The sequence below is a fragment of the Martes martes genome (genome assembly GCF_963455335.1).
Source record: "Martes martes genome assembly, chromosome: 1".
Lineage (NCBI taxonomy): Eukaryota > Metazoa > Chordata > Mammalia > Carnivora > Mustelidae > Martes > Martes martes.
The window spans coordinates 156,377,538-156,401,131 of NC_137888.1; the positions used below are offsets into that span (position 1 = coordinate 156,377,538).

Below are 23,594 nucleotides of genomic sequence, written 5' to 3' on the forward strand. Positions count from 1 at the left end.
GCTCTGCTCTGAAGCAGTGGATTTTCAATCTGCTAAAAGTCATTTTGACTTTTGGATAGCTAAGTCCTATAAGGGAAAGAAATCTTGTCTTTTTAGCAATCAAGTTTCTTATAGTAATTTTAAAAAGTTAACATTGCAGTTATCAGTCAGGCCCCTTATGATTTTGTTTCTCCTGGGGCCTGTTTATTTCTGACTAGAGTGTTGAAGTTCGGTTCTTGGTCTAGCAGAGATGAGACTGACCCAAGATCTGTACCATATGAAAAGGCAACCAGCCATGTCTGCCAGAGGGCTGAGGTTTAACCTTGTTTCCACTTAGAATTTTTTTAAGCGCAAAAATGGGGTAAACCATACAGAAAACAAAGAACTAGTTCAAGGGAAACTTAAGATTATTTGATTTTTCACATACAATTGAGTATCTAGGGATATTTCCCTAAGTTTGTTAAAGAAATATTTTTAATTCTTTTTTTTTTTTTAAGATTTTATTTATTTATTTGACAGACAGAGATCACAAGTAGGCAGAAAGGCAGGCAGAGAGAAAGGAGGAAGCAGGCTCCCCGCTGAGCAGAGAGCCCGATGTGGGGTTCGATCCCAAGACCCTGAGATCATGACCTGAGCGGAAGGCAGAGGCTTTAACCCACTGAGCCACCCAGGCGCCCCAGAAATATTTTTAATTCTTAAAACTTAAAATTTTCTGATACATCAGACCTATAAAATAGTCCTGGTGAAAAACAGTCCTGGTGAAATAAGGGTTCCCTAAACTGAAGTGTGCATCAGAATCCCAAAGGCATGTTTAAAACAGATTGCTGGGCCCCATCCAGTTTCTGATTCTGCAGGACTGGGGCGGGGCCTGGTCGTTTTTATTTCTAACAAGTTCTCAGAGATTCTGTTTCCAGCTTTGACAACCACTGCCCTAAAGGTTGTTTCCTGTTTCTTTTTCTCTTGTTCCTTCACTAATCCGTCTTTCCAAAAGGATCTTGATCCCATCATGCTTTCCCTTTCACTGAGTTGTCTGAGCCCACTCTTCAAGAAGATCTTATGGGAAATGCTTAAGAAAAACTCAGGACTCCAAGGGAAACTATGCATTTCCTGTCTGATTCTTCAGCAGAACCAGAAAAAAATATTTTTCATTTTTTCCAATGATTTAAATAGGAAACAATTATCTTAGAATAACAATTTTATTGAGTGTATATCAGAATTAAATGAATATTTTTTATGTATACAGTCATTTTCCTATAGAAATATGAGTTGGCCATCGTTGATGGGCGAAGGGGAGATTGTTGGCAAAAGTAAAAGGAGTTCCATTTCCTCTCATGTTGTCTCTCTTCCTCCCAGCTGAGAAAACTGGTTTATTAATTCATTAAAAAGGCAGTTCCTACAGCACAATACAATTTTATTATACCCAGTTAGGTTCTCTTTTTTTTTGAAGAGAAGTACTACTGTGAAACTTTTTATTACTTAGCAAGTGCTAACTTTCTTTGTCTTTGAATAATAAAAATAAGCAGTCATATTTGTTTGTTCTGATAGATTCAGTTTTTTCCCTAAAGTTTATGAAATTAACTCATACATTTGTAATTTTTTTACTTGTATGTAGTCTTGCTCTGTATTTTTTAAGACTTTCACATACCCTTATTGTGATAATTCTGAGTTTTCCAATTAAGAAATTTGTTTTTGGATAAAATGTTGTGTTTAAATACATGTTCTGCCTATATGTAAGCCCTTATTAGGAGGGGGAAAAGGAATTCTGCAGAATTTTATTCACCCTGAATTATATAATAATAATAGTTGTCATTTATATGAATTTTCTATTTGCCAGATATTGCTAAATCCTTTATGCACATTATTATATTTAAGTTTCACAAAAGTACTGAGACAGCCCCTACTTTTTAGAACATGTACAAAAGTCTAATGCAGGGGTGGGGGGCACCTGGGTGACTCAGTTATGTGTCTGCCTTGGGCTGAGGTTATGGTTCTGAGGTCCTAGAGTCCTGGGGTTCTGGGATTGAGTCCCATGTGGGGCTCACTGCTCAGTGGGGAATCTTCTTCTCCCTTGGCCCCTCACCCTGCTCTTGCTGGCGTGCTCTCTCTCTCTAAAATAAATAAATAAAATATTTTTTTAAAAAAGTCTAAAGTGGGATTCCATATCCAGAGAGCTAAAAATAATTATAATATTCTGGATTACATTTCAGCTTTTAGAGATAGACTGTAATGAATATTTCCAGCATTTTATACGTATCTTTCAACATTTTCTCAAAAACATACAATACAGATAACTTTAGTCCAGTGACTAGACAGATGATAACATCTGTATTGTTGTTTCATTTGTATTAAATTTGTTAGTCTTTATTGCCAGTATTAGAATTGTAATTCTTCCCTTTTGATAAAGACAAATGTCAATAAAGTACTTACTGAATTGACATTTTTTACAATAAAGTTTCTGACTAAACTACTTCTGTCTAGCAGACCATAGCATAGTGTTAGCTCCAAGTATTCTCTCAGCTCATGAAAATTTTTAAATTTTTAATTAAAGGGCAGTTTGGGGTGACAGTATTTATTTACAGGTGTTTCTACTGTAATGACATAAAAACGTTCCTGGAAATCCAGACGTTCTACAGAATAATGCACTAAAATAACAGGGTTTATGAAGAAAAAAATACACATTACTCAAAACAAGATGTGAAAGTCTCCAGCTTTTTCATCTGTACTAACAGCTTTCCAGGTTGCTTGATGAAAAATGCAGGGATACTTGAAGCCGCTAACCATCTGCTTCTTAAACCGAAGGAACTACTGGGAGATTTTCATGTTTTGTCATTAAGGGCTTTACTTATGGCTAAAGCCTTTGTAATTGTAGAAAGATCACCTCTGATCTCTCCAAACCTTTAATGTTCTGGGAAAAAACTGCATAGGATATAACATCTTTCCCCTATTCACCAGTTGCACATAAGCTAATTCACATTTAACTTTTTTCATAGAAGAGGAAGCTCTTGAACCATCTGTATTATTTACGAGGTGAGAAAACAGACTCAGGAAGGTAAAATAACTTGCCCATGCTCACACAGGTAGTCCGAATCAAGATCAAGAATTGAATACAGATTTCAGACAGGGCATCCTCTCTTTCCTAACCATTGTGCAGACTGCCTTCTCTGACAGTGTCATGTTAACTAAAGCATTTTTGCCTTGCACTGGCTTAGATCAGCACAATCCAATAGAAATATAATATGAACCATGGATATAATTTTACATTTTTCTGGTAGTAAACTACTGAAGACAAAATCAGGTTGTGTTTTACTTTTTAAAAAGCAAAAAAATAAAATAAGATTAATTTTAATAAATTATTTCAACTTCTAATCGATACAGAAAAGTATTAATGAGGTACTTTGCATTCTATCTTTGTACCAAATCTTTAAAATCCAATGCATACTTTACACTTAAAATGTGTCTCAATTTGGAGTAGTCACATGTGGCATAGGCCTACATGCTAATTCTTTTTACTCTACTGCCATGTGAATTTTTTTTTTTAACTTTTTTTTAAAGATTTTATTTATTTGAGAGGGAAAAAGGGAGCTGGAGGAGGAATAGAAAGAGAAGGACAAGCTGACTCAGCGCTGAGCATAGAGCCCTATGCTGGGCTTGATCCCAGGACCCCGAGATTATGACTTCAGCCTAAACCAAGAGTCATACACTTTACCCACTGAGCCACCCTGGTACTCCCCACCACCTTTTTAGGAAATCACCTACTCATCCAAAAAGCAGGCAGAAAACACCTAACTCTTAACCTGTAGTAGTGTTTTTCTTTTTAAGTTCTCTCTAAATATAGAAACCATGATTTAATGTTAAGACTTGTATTTAGAAACATTTTATTTTCATTGGGAGAATCTGTGGTCCCATTTCTAAGTATTCATGCCCTTTATTAGTCATTGCTCAGTAGTAATTTTACCCTATGATTACAAAGTGGACAGTGAATGTATAGTTTTTCTGTACAACTGAAAACCAGTACTTGAAGTACAAAAACTTGTTTAAATTCAAGTTAGTACAAAAGCTTTTTTTTTTTTTACAGAAATGCTTCTAAAATGTGCTACTTAAAGTCTGCACAAAAAAAATTTCTCTGCACAACATACTGCTGTGCTCCATGGTTGAAAATCATTAAGGATGCATTCTCTATAATTTTAGCAATTTTGCTGTTGGTGATTCTTTGGAGACTAATTCTGAGCTAACTCTGAAGTTGTAGAGCTACTTTCTATGGTAAATGAGGTGCTTTTCCTAACAAATCTTATTCATGAATGTTTCGATATGTATTTAGTGTAACTTGGCTGTCTGCCTCAAAAACTCTTTATGAATCAAATTTGAAGCAGCTCGTCATTCCTGAATTCATTTCAGAATTTTTGTCTTTATAGTGTGATTTAATTTTCAAACTTCAAAAGTTTTTCAAATCAATTATCATAAGTTTCTTTTCAGTGTTGTGTTTGTTTTGATGTCTTGCTTTTGAAAATGTGTATAGTAGAGCATGTTGTTTGGACCACCTACCTTATTCATTGGACGGAGACATTTTGATTTTATGACTTTCTAAGATAACTGCTGCAAAAGGCAAAACAGGTTGCATTGTTGTATTGTATGCCAAGGTGCTTTGCATTGTTCAGTAATTCTGCCTTTTCAAGGGTGCTTTTAGGCTCAGTGTATGCTGAATAATGAATGTTGGTTAGAACATGGCTGCATATTTCATTCCTTTCCCATCTGTATTCTTGGACGATCATGTGCCTTTCAACTATTACTCCTCATTTCTTATCCACAGTTTTAGCTCATTTATTAGTATCTTTGCATTTAAATGGCATAAATTTTCTTAATAATATAAAAAATGAGGGGCGCCTGGCTGGCTCAGTCAAAAGAGTGTGTGACTCTTGATCTCGGGGTTGTAAATGTGAGCCCCACGTTGGGTGTAGAAATTACAAAAAAAAAAAAAAGAAAGAAAAAAAACTTTAAAAATGTAAAAAATGAAATTTCATTATGTGTGAGTGTGGTGAGCTGTTTCTTCTTGAGCTAAATTGGGACTACAGTCTAAGACTGTCTTTGGACAGATCTCCCAGAGGGGTAGGGTCCTGTCTTAAATACCAAGTGAACAACACCCTTTCCTACTATATACATTTTCTTCATTTAATTTGAATGCTAAAAGCATTGATTTAAAAAAATTTAAGAACATGTCACACGTTCATTATAAATAAACTAGGAAATTAAAAAAATTAAAGCACTTAATATCCTTCTACCTAGAGATAGCCAGCTAGAAATTGCATATGTATTTCCTTCTAGTCTTTTCTTTGCAAGCTTTGAGCCTTGTATATGTGCTATCTTAACTAAGATTATATTATCCTCGTTATTTCTTGAAAAAATTTGGTGAGACTTCAGTCCATCACAGATTGCATTGAACCTTTAGATAGTCCGAATGGTTTTCTTTCCTCATTGCATCTCCATCTGATCTCAGAAATCTTCAAAATGGTAGGAGTATTTCCTGTATCTGTGTATTTGTCTCAAACAATATATAAAGGTAAATGGTTAAGTAAAATCACTTTTTTATAAACATTTAAATGAATACCTCTAAACACATTATATATCCCAGAGACTCTTGCAATACCAGTCAGCCAAAAAATAAAGGATCCATTGTTGTTTGAATATGTACAATTTTAAAGGTAATTCTTTGTCTTTAAAATACACTTTTCTGGGGCGCCTGGGTGGCTCAGTGGGTTAAAGCCTCTGTCTTCGGCTCAGGTCATGATCCCAGGGTCCTGGGATCGAGCCCCGCATCGGGCTCTCTGCTCAGCGGGGAGCCTGCTTCCTCCTCTCTCTCTGCCTGCCTCTCTGCCTACTTGTGATCTCTGTCTGTCAAATAAATAAATAAAATCTTAAAAAAAAATAAAATAAAATACACTTTTCTATCATTTTGTTAATGGCAGTTATGCTTCATTATATTATCTTGGTTCGGGTATATTAACTACATCATGAAAATATATTTTTTTGAAGGTGGAGAGGAGGGAAGGGACAGAGGGAGATGGAGAGAGAATCTTAAGCATGCTCCACACCCAGTGGGAGCCTGACACGGGGCTGTATCTCATGAGCCTGAGATCATGACCTGAGCTGAAATCACGAGTTGTGCAATTAACCATCGGAGCCATTCAGGTGCCCCTCATGAGAATATCTTTTAAGCATACTTAATGCTCAAGATTTGATGGAATATGATTTTAGACATCAGGTGGTTTGTTTAGAGAGAATATGCTGCTCAACAGATCTCTAGAAGACTGGAATGACAGAGAGTGAGAAAGCTAAGAGCTTGATAATAGAAGGAAAAGTAATGTTTTACCTAGTGATTATTGTGTGAATAATGTGGCATTTCAAGACTTTTTAGGGACTACTTTTAGGTTGTTTTTTTTTTCCCTCATAGGATATTTTTTTATCACTATGTCAGTTGACATGGATACCATATTGTAGTTGAAGACCTTCCTAAAATCGAAATTATTGGAAAAGTTCATGTAATTACAATCTCTTCCCCCTTTTCTCTGCCTAACTTTAAAAACAAAAAAACAAACAAAAAAAAAAAAAAACTTTTTTAGAGCAGTTTTAGGTTCACAGCAAAATAAAGTATAAAATTCCCATATACTCCCTGTCCCTGATACACGACAGTCTTCCACATCTGCATGGGACATTTGTTACAATTCATGAACCTACAATGACACATCATTATTACCCAAAGTCCACAGCTTACATTAGTGTTCACTCTTGGTGTTGTATGTTCCATGGGTTTTGACAAAAGTAGAATGATATGTACCCACTGCTCCAAAAATCCTCTGTGCTCCACCTGTTTTTCCTCTCTCCCTGCAATCCCTCACAACCACTGAACTTTTTACTGTCTCTATCATTTGCCTTTCCAGAATATTACATAGTTGGAATCATGTAGTATATAATCTTTGCACATTGGCTTTTGTCATGTAGTAATTTGCATTTAAGTTTACTCCATGTCTTTTTGTGGCTTGAAGGCTCATTTCTTTATCATTTTTAAACTTTTAAAAATTTACATTGAATTTAATTAAACTGAAAAAGGACAGTTCTTGGAGTACCTGGGTGGCTCAGTTGGTTAAGTGCCTGCCTTTGGCTCAGATCATGATCTCAGGGTTCTGGGATCAAGCCCAGCCTCAGGCTCCCTGCTCAGCTGAGAGTCTGCTTCTCCTTCACTCTCTCCCTCTGTGTTCTCTCTCTCTGCCTCTCAAATAAAAATAAATAAATAAATCTTTTAAAAAAAATAGTTCATCCATTTCTTCCCCTATACCCCCACCCTTAGTTTTGCAGCCACCAATCTGTTCTCTTGTATCTATGAGCTTGGTGGGTTTCTTAATTTTGTTCTTGTTTGTTTTTTAGATCCCACATATAAGAGAGATCATACAGTATTTATCTTCCTTTGTCTAACTTATTTCACTTAGCATATTGTCCCTGAGATCCATCTATGTTGTTGCAAATGGCAAGATTTCATTCTTTTTTATGACCGAGTAATATTCGATTGTATAGATATACCACATCTTTATCTATTCATCTACCAGTCTGATGTGGTTATGTCCATATCTTGGCTATTATAAGTAATGATGTAAGAACATGGGGACGCATATATCTTTTCGAATTAGTGGTTTTGTTTTCTTTGGATAAATACCCAGAAGGAATTGTTGGGTCATATGGTGGTTTAATCCTTAATTTTTTGAGGAAACTCAATAGTGGTCACACTGACTTACATTCCCACAATACTGTACAAGGGTTTCCTTTTCTCCACATTCTCACCAACTCTTGTTATTGCTTTTGTGTTTTTGATAATAATCATTCTAAAGAGTATGAAGTGATATCCCATTGTAGTTTTCATTTTTTTCCTGATAATTAGTGAGGTTGAGCATCTTCATATGTCTGTTGGCCATCCTGTATGTCTTCTTTGGAAAAATGTCCATTCAGATCTGCCCATTTTTTAATCCAATTGTTTGTTTGTTTGCTATTGAGTTGAGTTCTTTATATATTTTGAATATTGGTCCCTTATTAGATACATCATGATTTGCAATTATTTTCTCCCATTCAGTAGGTTGCCTTTTCATTTTATTGATGGTTTCCTTTGCTGTGCAAAAGCTTTTCAGTTTGATGTAGGCCTAATTGTTTATTTTTGCTTTAGTTACTTTTGCTTTTGGTATCAGATTTCAAAAAAACCATTGCCAAGACCTATTTTAAAGAGCTGGCCACCTTTGTTTTCTTCTAGGAGTTTTATGCTTTTAGGTCTTATGTTGAAGTCTTTAATCCATTTGGAATTAATTTTTGTGTCCAGTTTACTTCTTTTGTATATGGCTGTCCAATTTTCCCAGCATTCTTTCTTTCTTTTTTTTTTTTTAATTTTTTAAATTTTTGTTTTCAAGACAGAGAGAGTGTGAGTGAGTGGGAAGGAGGGGCAGAGGAGAGGGAGAGAGAATCTTTATTTATTTATTTATTTATTTGACAGAGAGATCACAAGTAGGCTGAGAGGCAGGCAGAGAGAGAGAGAGAGAGAGAGGAGGAAGCAGGCTTCCTGCCGAGCAGAGAGCCTGATGCAGGACTCAATCTCAGGATCCTGAGATCATGACCTGAGCCGAAGGCAGAGGCCTTAACCCACTGAGCCACCCAGGCGCCCCTTCCCAGCATTATTTCTTGAAGAGACTATCTTTTCCCCATGGTATATTCTTGACTCCTTTGTGGTAAATTAATTAACCATAACATGCATAGATTTATTTTGGGGCTCTGTATTCTGTCCCATTAATCCAAATGTCTCTTTTTATGTCAGTATCATACTGTTTTAATTACTGTAGCTTTTGAAGATTCTTCCATGTCTTTTCATGGCTTGATGGTTCTTTGTTTTTAGTGCTAAATAATAATCCATTGTTTAGATATACCACAGTTTATCCATTCATCTACTGAAGAACATCTTGGTTGCTCCCAAGTTTTGGCAATTATGAATAAAGCTTTTATAAACATCTCTGTGGGGGTGCCTGTGTGGCTCAATTGGTCAAGCATCTGCCTTCAGCTCAGGTCATGATTCCAGGGTCCTGGGGTCGAGTCCCGCATCGGGCTCCCTACTCGGGGGGGGGGGGATCTGCGTCTTCCTCTGCCTGCCACTCCCCCTACTTGTGCACCACCCACCCCCTACCGAACAAATAAAATTTTTTAAAAAATATTTAAAAAACTAAGCATCTGTGTGCAGTTTTCTATATAAGGATAGTTTTCAGTTCCTTTGGGTAAATACCAAGGAGTGTGATTGCTGGATCATATGGCAAAAGCATGTTTAGTTTTGTAAGACACTGCCCTACTGTCCTGTCTGGCATTCCCACCAGCAGTAAGAGTTCCTTTTCCCCATTCTCATCAGCATTTGGGGTTGTCGGTGTTCTGGATTTTGGCCATTCTAATAGACGTGTAGTAGTGTTTCATTGTTTTAATTTGCAGTTTGCTAATGCTATATCATGTTGAACATCTTTTCATATGATTATTTGTCATCTGTATATCTTATTTTATAAGGTATCTGTTCAGGTCTTTGGTTCGTTGTTTTTTTTTTTTTTCTTTGTTCAAAAACCTCATTTACTGTAAAGACAAAACACCAAAATAGGTATAAATAATATAAAATTGGTTCAGTTGGGTAAAATTTTTAGTTAAAATATCTTGATATATTTAAAATAACAAAGGACACATTTAATTTGGCCCTTTCTTGAATCAGATTGTTCATTTTCTTGTTGAATTTTAAAAAAATTTTTGTGTGTATTTTGGATAACAGCCCTTCTTCAGTTACGTGTATCTTTTGCAAATATTTCCTCTCAGTGTGTGGTTTGTCTTCTCATTGTCCTTTGCAGAGCACAAGATTTTAATTTTAATGAAGTTCACTTTATCATTTCTTTTTTTCACAGATCGTGCCTTTGGTGTTGAATCTAAAAAGTCATCAACATACCCAAAGTCATCTAGGTTTTTTCAAGTCTTATCTTCTAGAAGTTTTATAGTTTTGTGATTTACATTTAAGTCTGTGATCGATTTTGAATTAATTTTTGTGAAGGGTGTAAGTCTATGACTACATTAATTTATTTGCATGTCAATGTCCAGTTGTTCTAGTACCGTTTGTTGAAAAGACTATCTTTGTTCTAAAGATCAGTTGACTGTTCTTATGTGGATCTATTTCTGTTCCATTGATCTGTTTGTCTGTTCTTTTACCAGTACCACAGTGTTGATTGCTATAGGTTTATAGTAAGTCTTGAAGTCAGGTAATGTCATTCTTCCAACTTTGTTCTTCTTCAATATTGAGTTGGCTGTTCTTAGTCTTTTACCAGAGTTAGACAGTATCCATAAAATAACTTTCTGGAGTTTTATTGGGATTGCACAGAATCTATAGATCCAATCTATTGTCCTATAGATTAAATTGTAAAGTACTTCTTGACAATATTGAGTCTTCCTATCCATGGACATGGGATATCTCTCTATTTAATTCTTCTTTGATTTCATTCTTCATTTTTGTAGTTTTACTCATTTAGATTTTGTGCATATTTTGTTAGATTTATAGGTAAGCATTTCATTTTTGGGGAGTTGCTAATATAAATGGAAATGTTTTAATTCAAATTCCACTTGTTCATTACTTGTATCTGCTTAACTTTTTAAGAGATTAATGGATGCCTGGGAATTGATGTTCATATATATTCAGAAATGTTTTGCCACCTGAGACCTGTGAGAAGGTAAGCTTTGTGGTCCATTGTGTAATTAGTATGGGGAGGGATTCTGTTATGTATTTGACTAGTTTTAATTTATTATTATTTTTCAAATTCTAAAATTATATTATGGTAGTGGAGGGCAAGAACAAGAAGAGAAAAAGAAAATTCACGTGAACATCCAGGTCCACCAAGAGTTCATTCAGGGCAGCAGGTAAATAGAATACCATCTTCCAGAATAGTTCAGTGTGAAAACATTAAGAGGAAAAAAGATAAAGTTTGTCCTTAGCACAGTTTCTGTTATGTTGCCCTCAAGTCTATTGCTATCGTGTGGAAAACCACTTTACATTTAAATTGTATAGTAAGGTCATTTGACTACTGTATTTGCTATTTATGATATATAATCTAAATCCTACTTAAGAAAGGATTTAAGGAGTTCAGCTATAAAATTTGATAGGCATTTTATAATAAGCATATATAGGATAATTGCAGGAGCCCTGTAGAGAAAAAGATTATTGTGTTAAAAAGCAGAACTGATTTAACAATTACTCAGACATCAAATTTAGTTCTGGCTTCTTGGTAGCCAAGCCAAAAAAGGGAAAAGTCGAGTGCATTTGGCTCCAAATATATAACTAAATACAACATTACATAAAAATGATATGTGAAGTTTTAGCCTTCTAAAATATATTTGGCAATAATTATTACTTTTAAATAACTCTCCTGTTCAAGTAAATAGTCACTGACAAAAGGGAGTTATTTTGGGGAAACAGAGTTTTTCCACCAACTTGTATATGACAAGGATTCTCAAAGAAAGGGAGAATTTCTCTGATTGAATTTATGACACAGTTCTTAGGACATGGAGGGAAGGGGGGAGAGAGGCAGGGAAACAAAGAATCTGAGATAGAGTGCGCCCTGAAAAACTGTTCTGCAGATGTGTAGACCTTCTTCATCTTGTGATATCTTAATACTGTTCAACCACAGAAAACCAGACTAACGTATTGTTATTTTCATTCTCTAATATGAGGAGAGCTCATAGGAGCCTGGAGGAACGCTTGCCTCCTCACTCTGTGTCATTGACAAGCAGTGAATCGTAGTGGTTGCATAATAGAGCCATGCTTCCAGCTTGTTTTATTCTAGCCTTCAGAAAACTGTATTTTAATTGTAATGCATAAAATACCAGTTTCATAACAATAGTTACCCTTGGCACACACAGTATCCAGTGATATTTTCTGTTGCATGTCTTCTCTTTTTTTTAATGTTGGTCATGGCCCCATAAGCTTATTTTACAGCACTGTGGATCATGAAAACTAATTGCAGTGCAAATTCTTAGTTGTTAATTAGAAATCAAGTCATATGAAATAGATACCGGTAGTGACCTTCTGTTACTTCAGTCTGTAAATTCCCTATCTCCTAAAGTGTTAACGGCTCTCCTTTTGATTTAACTCAAGGCAATTTTGCTCTAATCAGTAGGATAACTTTCTTTTTTTTGGAAAAATCCATGTGAGTTAACAAATTTCTTCTTTATGTAGTCTGTGTTCTACAAAAACTAGAAGTAAATTGTGCATGTATTTTTAAATGTACTTGAGATACTTATATTTAAATCCTCTAGTGTAAAAGTCAGCAAGGTATAGTCCATGGTCAGATGGCCCCACTGCCTGTTTATTTAAGTACAGTTTTGTTTGACCACAGCCACACTCATTCATGTGCTTTATTGTGGCTGCTTTCCCACTACAGCAGCAAAGTAGAATAGTTGTAACACAGGCCATGGGGCCCACAAAGCCTAAAATGTTGACTATATGACCCTTTTTTAGAAAAAGTTTGCTGATCCCTTTTCTAGTGATTTGTCTTTCAAATATTTAATCCTTTCCTAATGTCTTATAAATCCAGATTTCCATGTGCTAAATTTGCTCAATTTCAAGTAACATAATATTGCTTTTGATATAATTTTCCTTGATTCTGTTAAGTTTCCTTTCATTAAATACCTACTAGACATTCATTTAACCTACATTAACAATAATACTTGTGCCATACCCTCCGCTGTGCATCTGTAAGGTACCCGCTAAGTTCTCCTGTCTCTAGAGTTCAGTGGATTTGCCTCAAAGCCCCACTTTACCAGCTGTCAGTGCCCAAGCAGAGCAGGAACATGAAGTCAGGTTCATTCTAGCAAGACATGGGACTCTGCCAGTGGGTGCCTTTGGTACAACTCCTCGTTGGCCTGGCTGACCCCTCTTGGAACTTGTGCTGCAGTCCAAGACTTCCTACCCAGTCCTCCTGCCTCTCCTCTGTTCCTGTCAGACCTACATTGTGGTCTGAAAGATCTCCCCACCTTCTCCCTTTCCCAGTTCTCTCACACACCTAAGTGTGTCTTGACCCCTGCTTTTCAGTGGTTGCCAACCAACATAGCCAACCTCAGCAAGTATATGTAATATGGTTACTGCCTTCAAGGGCCCATGGTAGCTGAGGTGTGTGGGTGGGTAGAGGAAGAGAGAAACAAATGGAAACATCATTTATACTTTATGGTATTGTTGCAAATATGGTGGGTAAGCAGTTTCTGTTTTTAGAGTTTAGAAGAGGGAAAGACTATAGTGAGGATACAAAAGGGAAGATTGTGGGGGAAGTGGGCACCTTGTCTCCTGGTGTGTAGTACTTACACAGTAATTGTTCAGTGAGTGGGAACAGTTTGGGTAGGTGGCACGGGGGTACTGGGAACATGTTTAGGGCTGAGAAATCTTGCAGAAATGAGGGAGGAATGAGAAAGATTACTTTGGCTCAAAGTCGTCTAAGAGTGCTAGGAAATCACTGTAGAAAGACAGATTGGAAATGATTACAGAGGATTGGAAATACCAGACTAAGAAGTGGATTTTATTTGCAGGAGTTGAAACACCAGCAAAGGTGTTACAGTAGGGAATACTGCGGTAGTGGGATTTTAGGAAAATTAACCTGTATAGAAAATGGGAAAAGACACTAGGGGGTAGATGAATTGTGCAGTTCAACTTTTTGGTGTTAATGGGCGGCAGAGAAATGGAAAGAAGGAATGGTTTCCGGGGACATTGTAAAGTGAGAAGAAACAACCGATTTCCAGAGTCCCCAAAATTGGGCAGTGGTACTGGATGTGGATTTGTACTCTGGCAACGCAGAAGAAAGGGGTACCACGGTGACAGAAATAAGGAAGATAATCTTGGGTTGAACTGCTTCCTTGCTTTCTGTACCCAGGCTGAGATTAGAAGGAAAACAGTGACCTCTACTCCTTTTTTTAAACACATAAAATTTGAGGGGCTGGCAGGATAGCTTAAGTGTCTGTGAGACATTTGGGAATGAGAATTGAAGCTCAAATGGGGAATCAGTGGAGCTGTCACTGTTTGCTTTGTCCTGATATTGAGGCCTTCAGTACCTGGCTTATTGCTTACTTTATTGTTTAGACTCCTGTTGTAGTTCTTCATGCACAACCTTGTATATTGACTTTGTAAAAGGTTTGAATATGTGCCAAAAAAAAAAAGAGGTAATCTGAAAATATGGTTGATCTCCAGATTGCCAAAAAATCTCCGTAAATGATCCTGTAATCTCTATCATTTTAAAAATATAATAGCCTTGGGGCGCCTGGGTGGCTCGGTGGGTTAAAGCCTCTGCCTTCGGCTCGGGTCACGATCCCAGGGTCCTGGGATCGAGCCCCGCATCGGGCTCTCTGCTCAGCAGGGAGCCTGCTTCCTCCTCTCTCTCTGCCTGCCTCTCTGCCTACTTGTGATCTCTGTCAAATAAATAAATAAAATCTTTAAAAAATAAATAAATAAATAAATAAAAATATAATAGCCTTCCATTCACTCAATAATGTATGAGACACACTTCTACTCAGTATTGTGTGAGGTCATATATGAGACAAAAGGGTGCCTCATATTTAGACTTCTTTATAGACTATTATAGAATGGAAAAGGTAAAATTATAATGTTCAAAAATAGATGTCACAGAAGTGCATCCCAAAAATTGCAAATTATTTCATCTGGATTTAAAACTGTACTTTAAAAAATACTCCTAGGTATGTTTTGCCAAAATTTAAGAATGAGAGTGTCAAGTTACCCAACTAGGATAATTTTAGCATGCCAGCTATGAGGAGGTAAACTAAGGGGCATCTTGTATCTCTATTTAAGCATTGTTCTCAAAATATTTTTCACTAGAAAGAAAAGATTATAGTATGGATATTGAGGTTTTTTTTTTTTTTTAAAGATTTTTTATTTATTTATTTGACAGACAGAGATCACAATTAGGCAGAAAGGCAGGCAGAGAGAGAGGAAGGGAAGCAGGCTCCCTGATGAGCAGAGAGCCCGATGTGGGGCTCGATCCCAGGACCCTGGGACCATGACCTGAGCCGAAGGCAGAGGCTTTAACCCACTGAGCCACCCAGGTGCCCATGGATATTGAGGTTTTTTTAATCTGAAGGAAAAAATGATACAGGAAGTTATCACCATCTGCAGTAAAGCCACTTAACATTTCAAAGTAGTGTTTGAGGGGAAATTTTATTATTATTAATTAATATTATTTTCTCATATTGCATCAGAGGAATTTATAACCACTGTTTTTAGAAACCATGTGGCACTCTCTGCTTGTTAAAACTCTAATATATTTTTTATTTGTTAAATTCTTTTTAATTGAAGTATAATTGACATATAGTACCCTATTAGTTTCAAGTATACATCATAATGATTCAATATTTTTATACATTATTAACTGATATCCATGATAAGTTTAGTTACCATTTGTCACCATACAAAGTTTTTACAATATTATGGAGTGTATTCCCTATGCTATACATACATCCCCACAACTTACTTATTTCATAATTGGACATTGCTTGTTAAAACTTTTATAGATTTTAGAAAACCACATTTTTATTTCTGTCTTGTTTCTATGGTATTTTCCATATGTAATAATTTTAATGTTATTGTCACTTTATACATTGGGGATCTGTGTGTGTGTGTGTGTGTGTGTGTGTGTCAGTGCCTTGGTGAATAATAAATCCACATCTTTTAAAAGGTTATGTCTAGAGAAGATATTTCCACACTGGTTTCTTTCCTCAAGAACTTTATCAGGAGCTGAAGCCGTCAATGCCTTGAGGCCATTCTACTTTGCAGTACATCCGGATTTCTTTGGACAGCACCCCAGAGAAAGGGTAAACATTTATTTATTTATTTAACCTTTAGTCCCCATTTCATAACCTGAAGTTTTGCTAATTTTTGACACAATATAATACACAGTTGTACAAATTTGGATTGTTCTGTTATAGTAATAAAGTCAGTGTTTTGACTTGCTTTGAAAATATACATATTGAAAATTGAAAATCTGATTATTAGTGTTTTATGAAATGTGAGAGAATGGAAAATCCATACATTGGGCTCTGCTCCCAGTTCCTGGCACAGAGCTCCTGATACTCTTGTAATTTCCTAATTGAGAAGAGCACTAAAAGCATCTCTTGTTCTGCTCTTTGGTCTTTGGCCCCATCCCTGACATCTGACTCCTAAAGCCCTTGTAAATCCCTATATGATTGGAGCACCAGGAGCACCTTTTGTTCCAGTGCGGTGACCCTGGGTGGCTCGTACATGGGAGCTGGTCACCAGAAGGACCAGGGCATGATTAGAAGCTTAGAATTTTCAGCCCCAACCCTCGACCTCCAGAGAGGAGAAAAGGGCTGGAAATAGATGTAATAATTGATCATGCCTACATGAAGAATCCTCCATAAAATTCCAGTAGTATGGGGTTCAGACAGCTTCCAGGTGGGCAGACATATCTACCCTGGAGGGTAGTGCTCCCAAACTCCATGGGGACAAAAGCTCCTGCACTTGGGACCCTGTGTCTCTCTTCAGCTGACTGTTTATCTGTGTCCTTTATTATATCATGTGATATGGTAAACATGAGTTTTTCACTGAGTTCTGTGAGCTGCTCTAGTGAATTAATAGAATCTAAGGAGGGGGTTGCTGCAAATTGCTGGTTGGTCAAAAACACAAGTGATAACAGGTGTGACAGACATCTGAAGTGTGTATATGGGGGTGTGGTGGCAGAGGGAGAGGACGGTCTTGGGGAACTGAGCCCTTAACCTGAGGGATCTGATGCTATCTCTGCATATATAATGTCAGAATTGACTTAAATTGTAGGACTTCCACCTGGCTTATTGTGGGGAAAAACCTCCACTCATTTGGTGACCAGACATGTGAGAAGTCAAATATTTTGTGTGAATATACAGAAGGCACACAGAAGATAGACTGGGTTTTTTCCCTATATATGAAGGCTGTCATTTTTTATGAGGGCAATAAAGCTATCATGGAGAGTCTTTAAAGTATTAGTAATGTTTTCTGAACCAGTGTTTGGAGTAAAATTGAGTGTTTGAAAGAAAATTTCAGGCTTCTGTCACCGTGGTCAGTCTGTTTTTTAAGGATGGTTACAAGGAAAGTTTTTCAGTGCCCTAAGTGGTTTCCCCTTCTGTTGCATGCTGCTGGTTCTCTTCCCTACAGCCTCACTTATTGAGTGCTGTAGGAATGCAGATGGAGGTGAGAAGTAACTTATAATAAACTTAGTGAGGATGGTCAATATTATTTCATTTGTTCTCTTTATTTTCTTTAACATTAATACCTGGTTTGATGTTAAAAGGAATTTAGAACTCTTAAAAATTTAGAACATTTTTATATAGTTTTTTTCTACTTGCAGTGGAAAAAAATTTAATTAGTAAAATGAATCAACAGAAAAATATCCATTACTTTGAGGATGTTAATTATTTAAAGTTTTTAAACCCAACATATGTGGAAAAATTATGCCTAGTCATAGGTGAATGTTTTCCCTCCTTTACCAATGTATCTTTTGTTTTTTTTATTAAAACTACTGTGTGCTCCAAAAGGTGAGCTCAGCAGGCATGTGTTACTTAAACTCTACATTCCAAAGAAATGCCTGGCTTTGGTATTAGCCCTTGACTGCCTCCTGGGAGAGAAGCTCTGAGCCCTTAAAATATCCTGCCTGATGGAAATCTTTTGGATGTGTGAGCTATCAGGCCATGCCAGATATTTTACGCTAAAAATGTGATTTTTGGTGAATGCCTGTTTTCATGTGTTGGGGTCTCCCTGGGTGTGCTGGAGACTATTTGAACAGCTAAGGTCAGTCACATGGCCACTATATGCCTGCTTGATTGAGCCCAGTAAAATGCTGGACACCAGGGCTTGAATGAGCTTCCTCACTTGGCGACACTTTTCATGCATTGTCACACATTGTTCCTGGGGAAGTAAGTGCTAGCTCTGCAAATCCACTAGGAGAGAACAACTGGAACCTTGGACCTGGCCTCTCCTGGACTCTATCCTACATGCCTTTTCCCTTTGCTGATTTTAATCTGTATTCTTTTGCTGTAATAAACCATAACCGTGAGTGTAACAGTTTTTCTGATTTCTGTAAATCCCTCTATCAAATTGAACCTGAGAGTGGTCATGGAGAGCTTCCACACAATATGCCTAAAATGTAATTATTCTAGTAAATTAATATAGCTGACCCTTGAATAGTGCAGGGGTTGCACTTCTCCCAGAACTTAAATACTAATAGCCTACTATTGACCAGAAGTCTTACCAATAATATAGTTAACATACTCTGCATACTCTGCATGATATGTGTATTGTATTCTATATTCTTACAGTAAAATAAGGTAGAGAATATAAAATGTTATTAAGAAATCATAATGAACCAAAAAAAAAATCCATGTATAAGTGGTCCCATGAAGTTCAAACCCATGTTGTTGAAGAGTCAGCTACATTTTCATTTACTCTTTTGACTTGTATTTGAGTGCCTACTCTGTGCCAAGCCTTGGTTTCTGGGTTTTTACTGGGGGGTCAGTCACGTAGATGTGGTTTGTCCTTTCCTTTCTTGTTTAAGTGTCACATTCATGAGGCTCTCCCAGATTGCCCTATGTGAAACTGTCACCCTGCCTTCCTTCCCAGCACTCTCTGTCCCCCATATCCTATGGTACTGTTTCTGTTTCCCTCCCATATTAGACATACTGTCACCAAAATGCAAGTTCTGGGAAGGCAGTTCACCCTTCCTGGCCCCTCATGTTCATTCAGTCCAGTTTTCTCTGCATTTGTATGGAACACCCTTGTCTCTTTTCTAGAAAAACAGACTGAAAGTGCTATCTAAGCAGCAACAGAATAGGGTCTCAAAGTGAAGCACAGCTACTCTTAATCCTCTTCATTTTAGCTCAGTTTTAAAATACAGAAAACATTTCTAGGTTTCAAAAATCAAAACTAAATTCAAAGTTTACTCAGAAGTCTCACTCCTATCCCCATTTCTTTTACCCCATTCGTATAACTTCTGGAGATAACCATTTTTATTGGTTTCTGGGTTGTTCTGCATATTTCTTTTTGGCAAACATAGAAACTTGTAGCAAAACAGAATCACAAAGATTTAGTCTTAATGCTAGCAGGAAAGATACCTCAGCAGCCCACTGAACTATGGTAGCTAAGAACAGCATATTACAATTAGTTAAACAGACAAAAGTAAACTGATTGTTCCTAATTTCAGATCATACAGTGTATCAGAGAAGAAACCTACAGTGATAGGAAACATGGTTACTATTTATGCCATTCTGTAGAGCTATTCCTTCACTAAAGGATGTTTCTTCTTTTCACTTAACAACCTTGGAAATAACTCCATGTCAATTCCTAGATATCTATACCACATTCTTTTTTCTCTTTTCTTTTTGGTTGTATAGTATTCCATTGAATGAATGTACCGTAATTCAACCAGTCTCAGGATGGTCATTTTAAGAGCTCTTTATAGTGAGAAATGACTTGCAGATATTTTCTGTCAGTAGCTTATTTGTCAGTGAACTGCTTATTGTGTGTGTGTATGTGTGGTTTTTTGTGTGCTTTTTTTTTTTAGTTTTTAGTTTTTTTATGTAAGTGGACTTATCAATCACATATTGTCAATCATGTATTAGAGATATTTAATTATAGTTAGGCTTTTTCCACACCAAAGTTATAGAAGAGTTCAACATGTTTTCTTCTAGTACTTAGTTACTTTTTTTCACATCTTAGCCATAAAGAGTTTGTTCTGTTACATGTTGTAAGAATGTGGATCTAATTTTATTCTTCATCGAAGAGCTATGAAATCCCAAATTTTTTAATACTAAATTATTTAGTACCCTCAATAACGTGTTTAAAGGTCAGGATATAAATTCTGTTGTTTTCTTGTTCTGTTTTGTGTGTAAATGCTCTTTGGTGTTTTTTTTTTCCAGGAAGTCAATGAAAATTCTCTTAAGAGATTAAGTGTCTACTTAGAAAACCTCCAGAAACCAGGTTTCAGGTCTTTGAAACCAACTCAGCTTACATTTTATGTAAGAGAAACAGAGCAGAATTCCTCTGAAGGCCAGGAACCCTTTAGCACTTCCGGTATGTTTTCTTATTTCTAGTGTTTCCCTTGCAAGCTATGTGATAAATATGTTTATTAAGTCTGCCGTTGCCAGAATACCTTTGGATTGAAGCCTTGGTCATAAATAAATAAATATATATGTGTGTGTGTGTGTTTGTGTGTGTGTGTGTGTGTGTGTATGTATGTATTTAAAATTTGATTGTTTTCTCAGAATTAGATTCTATTCCTGGCTACCTATGTTTGAAAAAGCCATTTTTTTGAGTTTAAACTTTTTTGTCTGTAAAACTGAATGTTCCTGTTTGTTCACCTCCTATTTCATATTTTAAGTGTTAACCATGTATATAACAATTGACATTTTTTAAAAAGTACAGCCTATATTCCTTTATTTAGCCATCAAAGTACCCCATGAAGTAGGTAGTATTTGCCCAAGTAAATTATGTGCAGGGATTTTCTCAGGACTGGAGATGGAATGTGGGTCTTGAACCCAGCCAGGCCTTTCAACTCCAGCTGTAGGCTCTTTTTAGTCAGTCTTAACAGATAGCCTTCTTTTTGGCCCTTTGTTACTGCTTTAGCCCTGATCCAAAAATATTTAAAATTAAGGGTAGATAGGTAGATACAGGTCTATCGTTTCTCTAAATATCTAAATAAAGGGATCATCCTTTTGGTGATCCTTGAGGAAATGACTTTACTTTTAGAATGAACTTTAAAATAATTTAAAGATTTACCAAGAGCTTTCTCTGAGTTAAGATTAAAACAAGTACAAAATGCGCTATAATTTTTTTCTGAAGCAAACTGTTAGACAACTCAAAATCTGATAGGTTTTTGGAACCTAGAATCTATTTCTAGCTCTGCCAGTGACTAGCTGTGAGAGCTTAACTTCTGTTTCTTCATTATTAAAATGAGAAAGTTTAAGTACTATCTTTAAGTACTGAAGCATGGAAGAGGTTAAGTACTGTGTTAAGTACTGAAGCACTCACAGTGAAGACCCCTGCCTTATACTTCGGGCTAACAGGGCTCTTGGGTGCTTACATGGAGTAAGGAAGAGCTTGATCTAAAAAGTACTAAAACAGGATCTTTATGTTGAAAACAACTTCCCACCCAGTCTCTCTAGGAATGAGTGTTTGATAATACATTTTCTCTGTTTTCTTACTCTCTCATGTTTGTATGTGGGAGTTCAGGAATCAGAAATTCCTTTCCTTGACTGTTGTCCATCTACCTCTGATTTGGGAGTTTTATTAAAAATAGACACTATTCTCATTATCCAAGACAAAAAGTCAACTCATAACCCTGTTGTGAAGGAACTACTCTACTGAAGAATGCTTAAATGATAGTAGTAATAATAAGTAATTATGTTTATCGCTCTAAATGACATAATTCTATTTGAAATTGTAAACAATAACAAATATACTGTGTAAGACCAAATATTCATAAATACTCTTTAAATAAATACACAGTCAAGATTAGGCCATGAATTGAAAAATATCGTATACTTAGGCATAGTGGTCTACTTAGATCTCATGATTTCTCTCTCCATAACAGATGGAATGTATGAGAGCAAATTACATCCCTTACAGTTTTTAAAACAAGAATGTTATCACCAGTCTATTTTTGTCTGTATTTGGGAGAGTCAGGCTCTCTGCCACTTTCACGACCACCATCTATTGGGTTTGTCTTGAATGTTGACTACATGTGGAGTTAAAGAATAAACCAGGTCTATTTGTTAGGGAAGGAGCAAACAGAGGGAAACGCAGAAACTTAAGAAGTTTCACACAGCAAATTAAGGACAGACCTGGTACTAGAACAAATGTCTTCTTAATCCTAGTCTAATGTGATTTATATTCTACATTATCTATTCTTCTTTAAAAATATTGTTAGTAATCATTTTTACCTTTGCCTGTATGACAGAGATTGGCACTCTGACAAGTATTTAATGTCTTTAACCTCTTGATCTGATTATAAAATTAAGATCATTCCTTTTTTTTTTTTAAAGATTTTATTTATTATTTATTTGACAGACAGAGATCACAAGTAGGCAGAGAGGCAGGCAGAGAGAGAGAGGAGGAAGCAGGCTCCCTGCCGAGCAGAGAGCCCGATTCGGGGCTCGATCCCAGGACCCTGGGACCACGACCCGAGCCGAAGGCAGAGGCCCCAACCCACTGAGCCACCCAGGCGCCCCATAATTAAGATCATTCCTAATTAAGATGGTAATAAGGTAAAATGGTTACTACTGATTTTCATTGCTAAAATTAAAGGCTTAAATCACTTCTTCATTTTTGATGGCCTATGAGGAAATAAACTTCCTTCAAACAAGTAGAAGATTCACTGGGAGCTTTCTGTGAGTTAATACTAAAACAAGTAACTGTAGGCAGCTGTGACTGAATAAAGACAGAAATCCTCTACTTTCATTAATGGTAAACTTTGAGCCATTCATTAAACAAAAATGGATTATAGAAAAAAATGAATTCAAAGTGGGAGATAATACAGCATATACGACAAAAAGATAATGTATAAAGAGCTCTTAGAAACCAAAAGGAAAAACAAAGTAGCTCCATTACAAAAATGGGCAAAGACAATGGCTAGACAGTTCAGGAAACAATATATACAAATAGCCAAAAAACATTAAAATGTTTAGCTTCAGTAATCAAATCCAAACTAAACTAATGATGTACTGTTTTCCAATAAAGCATATGCACATTCCTTAGCCCTTACATTCAATTAAATAATTAATGGGATTGATAAGGTAGAAACAGATTTATCCTTGACTGAGCTCTTCCTACCCTCAAACACAGGAATTAGGACTTTACTTTCTTCTTTCACCAACTAGAACAACTCCCCTACTAGTATTTCTCACTTTACCATAAAATGATTCAAGGAATTCAGCTAAAAGAACTTTCTTAGTTTGCATGTTCTAGATTCCTTAACTCTGTGTGGCAAGCAGAATGTATATCTCTTGAGAATGATTTAAATTGTGAAATCTGTCATCAGTGCCAAAGATAAGAAAATACATTTCAGGGACGCCTGGGTGGCTCAGTGGGTTAAAGCCTCTGCCTTCGGCTCAGGTCATGATCCCAGGGTCCTGAGCTCGAGCCCTGAATCGGGTTCTCTGCTCAGTGGGGAGCCTGCCTCCCCCTCTCTCGCTGCCTGCCTCTCTGCCTACTTGTGATCTCTGTCTGTCAAATAAATAAATAAAATCTTAAAAAAAGAAAATACTTTTCAGCCTTATATAAAAAGTGAAAAATAAAAGCTTTTATGTCCATCAGTTTCAGAAGTGTCAAAGAAATTATGCTTCGTTTCCTTCATTATGTGGACTGATACATATAACTGCTAATAAAAAATGGATTGATCCATACATACAGACATGGAAGAGTCACCAAGTTTAAGTAACAAAAGCAAGTTCAAAGTAATATGTCTAGAATGATACTGTTTATATATTAAAAGGAAACAATCCAAACTGTAGGTGTGTGTTTGTGTAAATGAATAGTATATATT

The 23,594-nt window shown here is 36.4% G+C and overlaps 1 protein-coding gene across 4 annotated transcripts in view; it reads left to right on the forward strand.

Annotated features, from left to right (window-relative positions):
• Positions 1-23,594, forward strand: part of TCAIM (T cell activation inhibitor, mitochondrial) — a 52,494-nt gene that overhangs the window by 2,091 nt on the left and 26,809 nt on the right. For 3 of the 4 annotated variants that reach the window (XM_080811854.1, XM_080811852.1, XM_080811853.1), the window contains exons 2-4: positions 10,673-10,745; positions 15,744-15,879; positions 19,972-20,125. In XM_080811854.1, the coding sequence (XP_080667980.1) occupies positions 10,717-10,745; positions 15,744-15,879; positions 19,972-20,125 (319 nt within the window). In that variant the 5' untranslated portion in view covers positions 10,673-10,716. Of the gene's footprint in view, positions 1-10,672; positions 10,746-15,743; positions 15,880-19,971; positions 20,126-23,594 lie in introns of those variants that run through there. The other variant, XM_080811855.1, reaches the window with a different exon arrangement.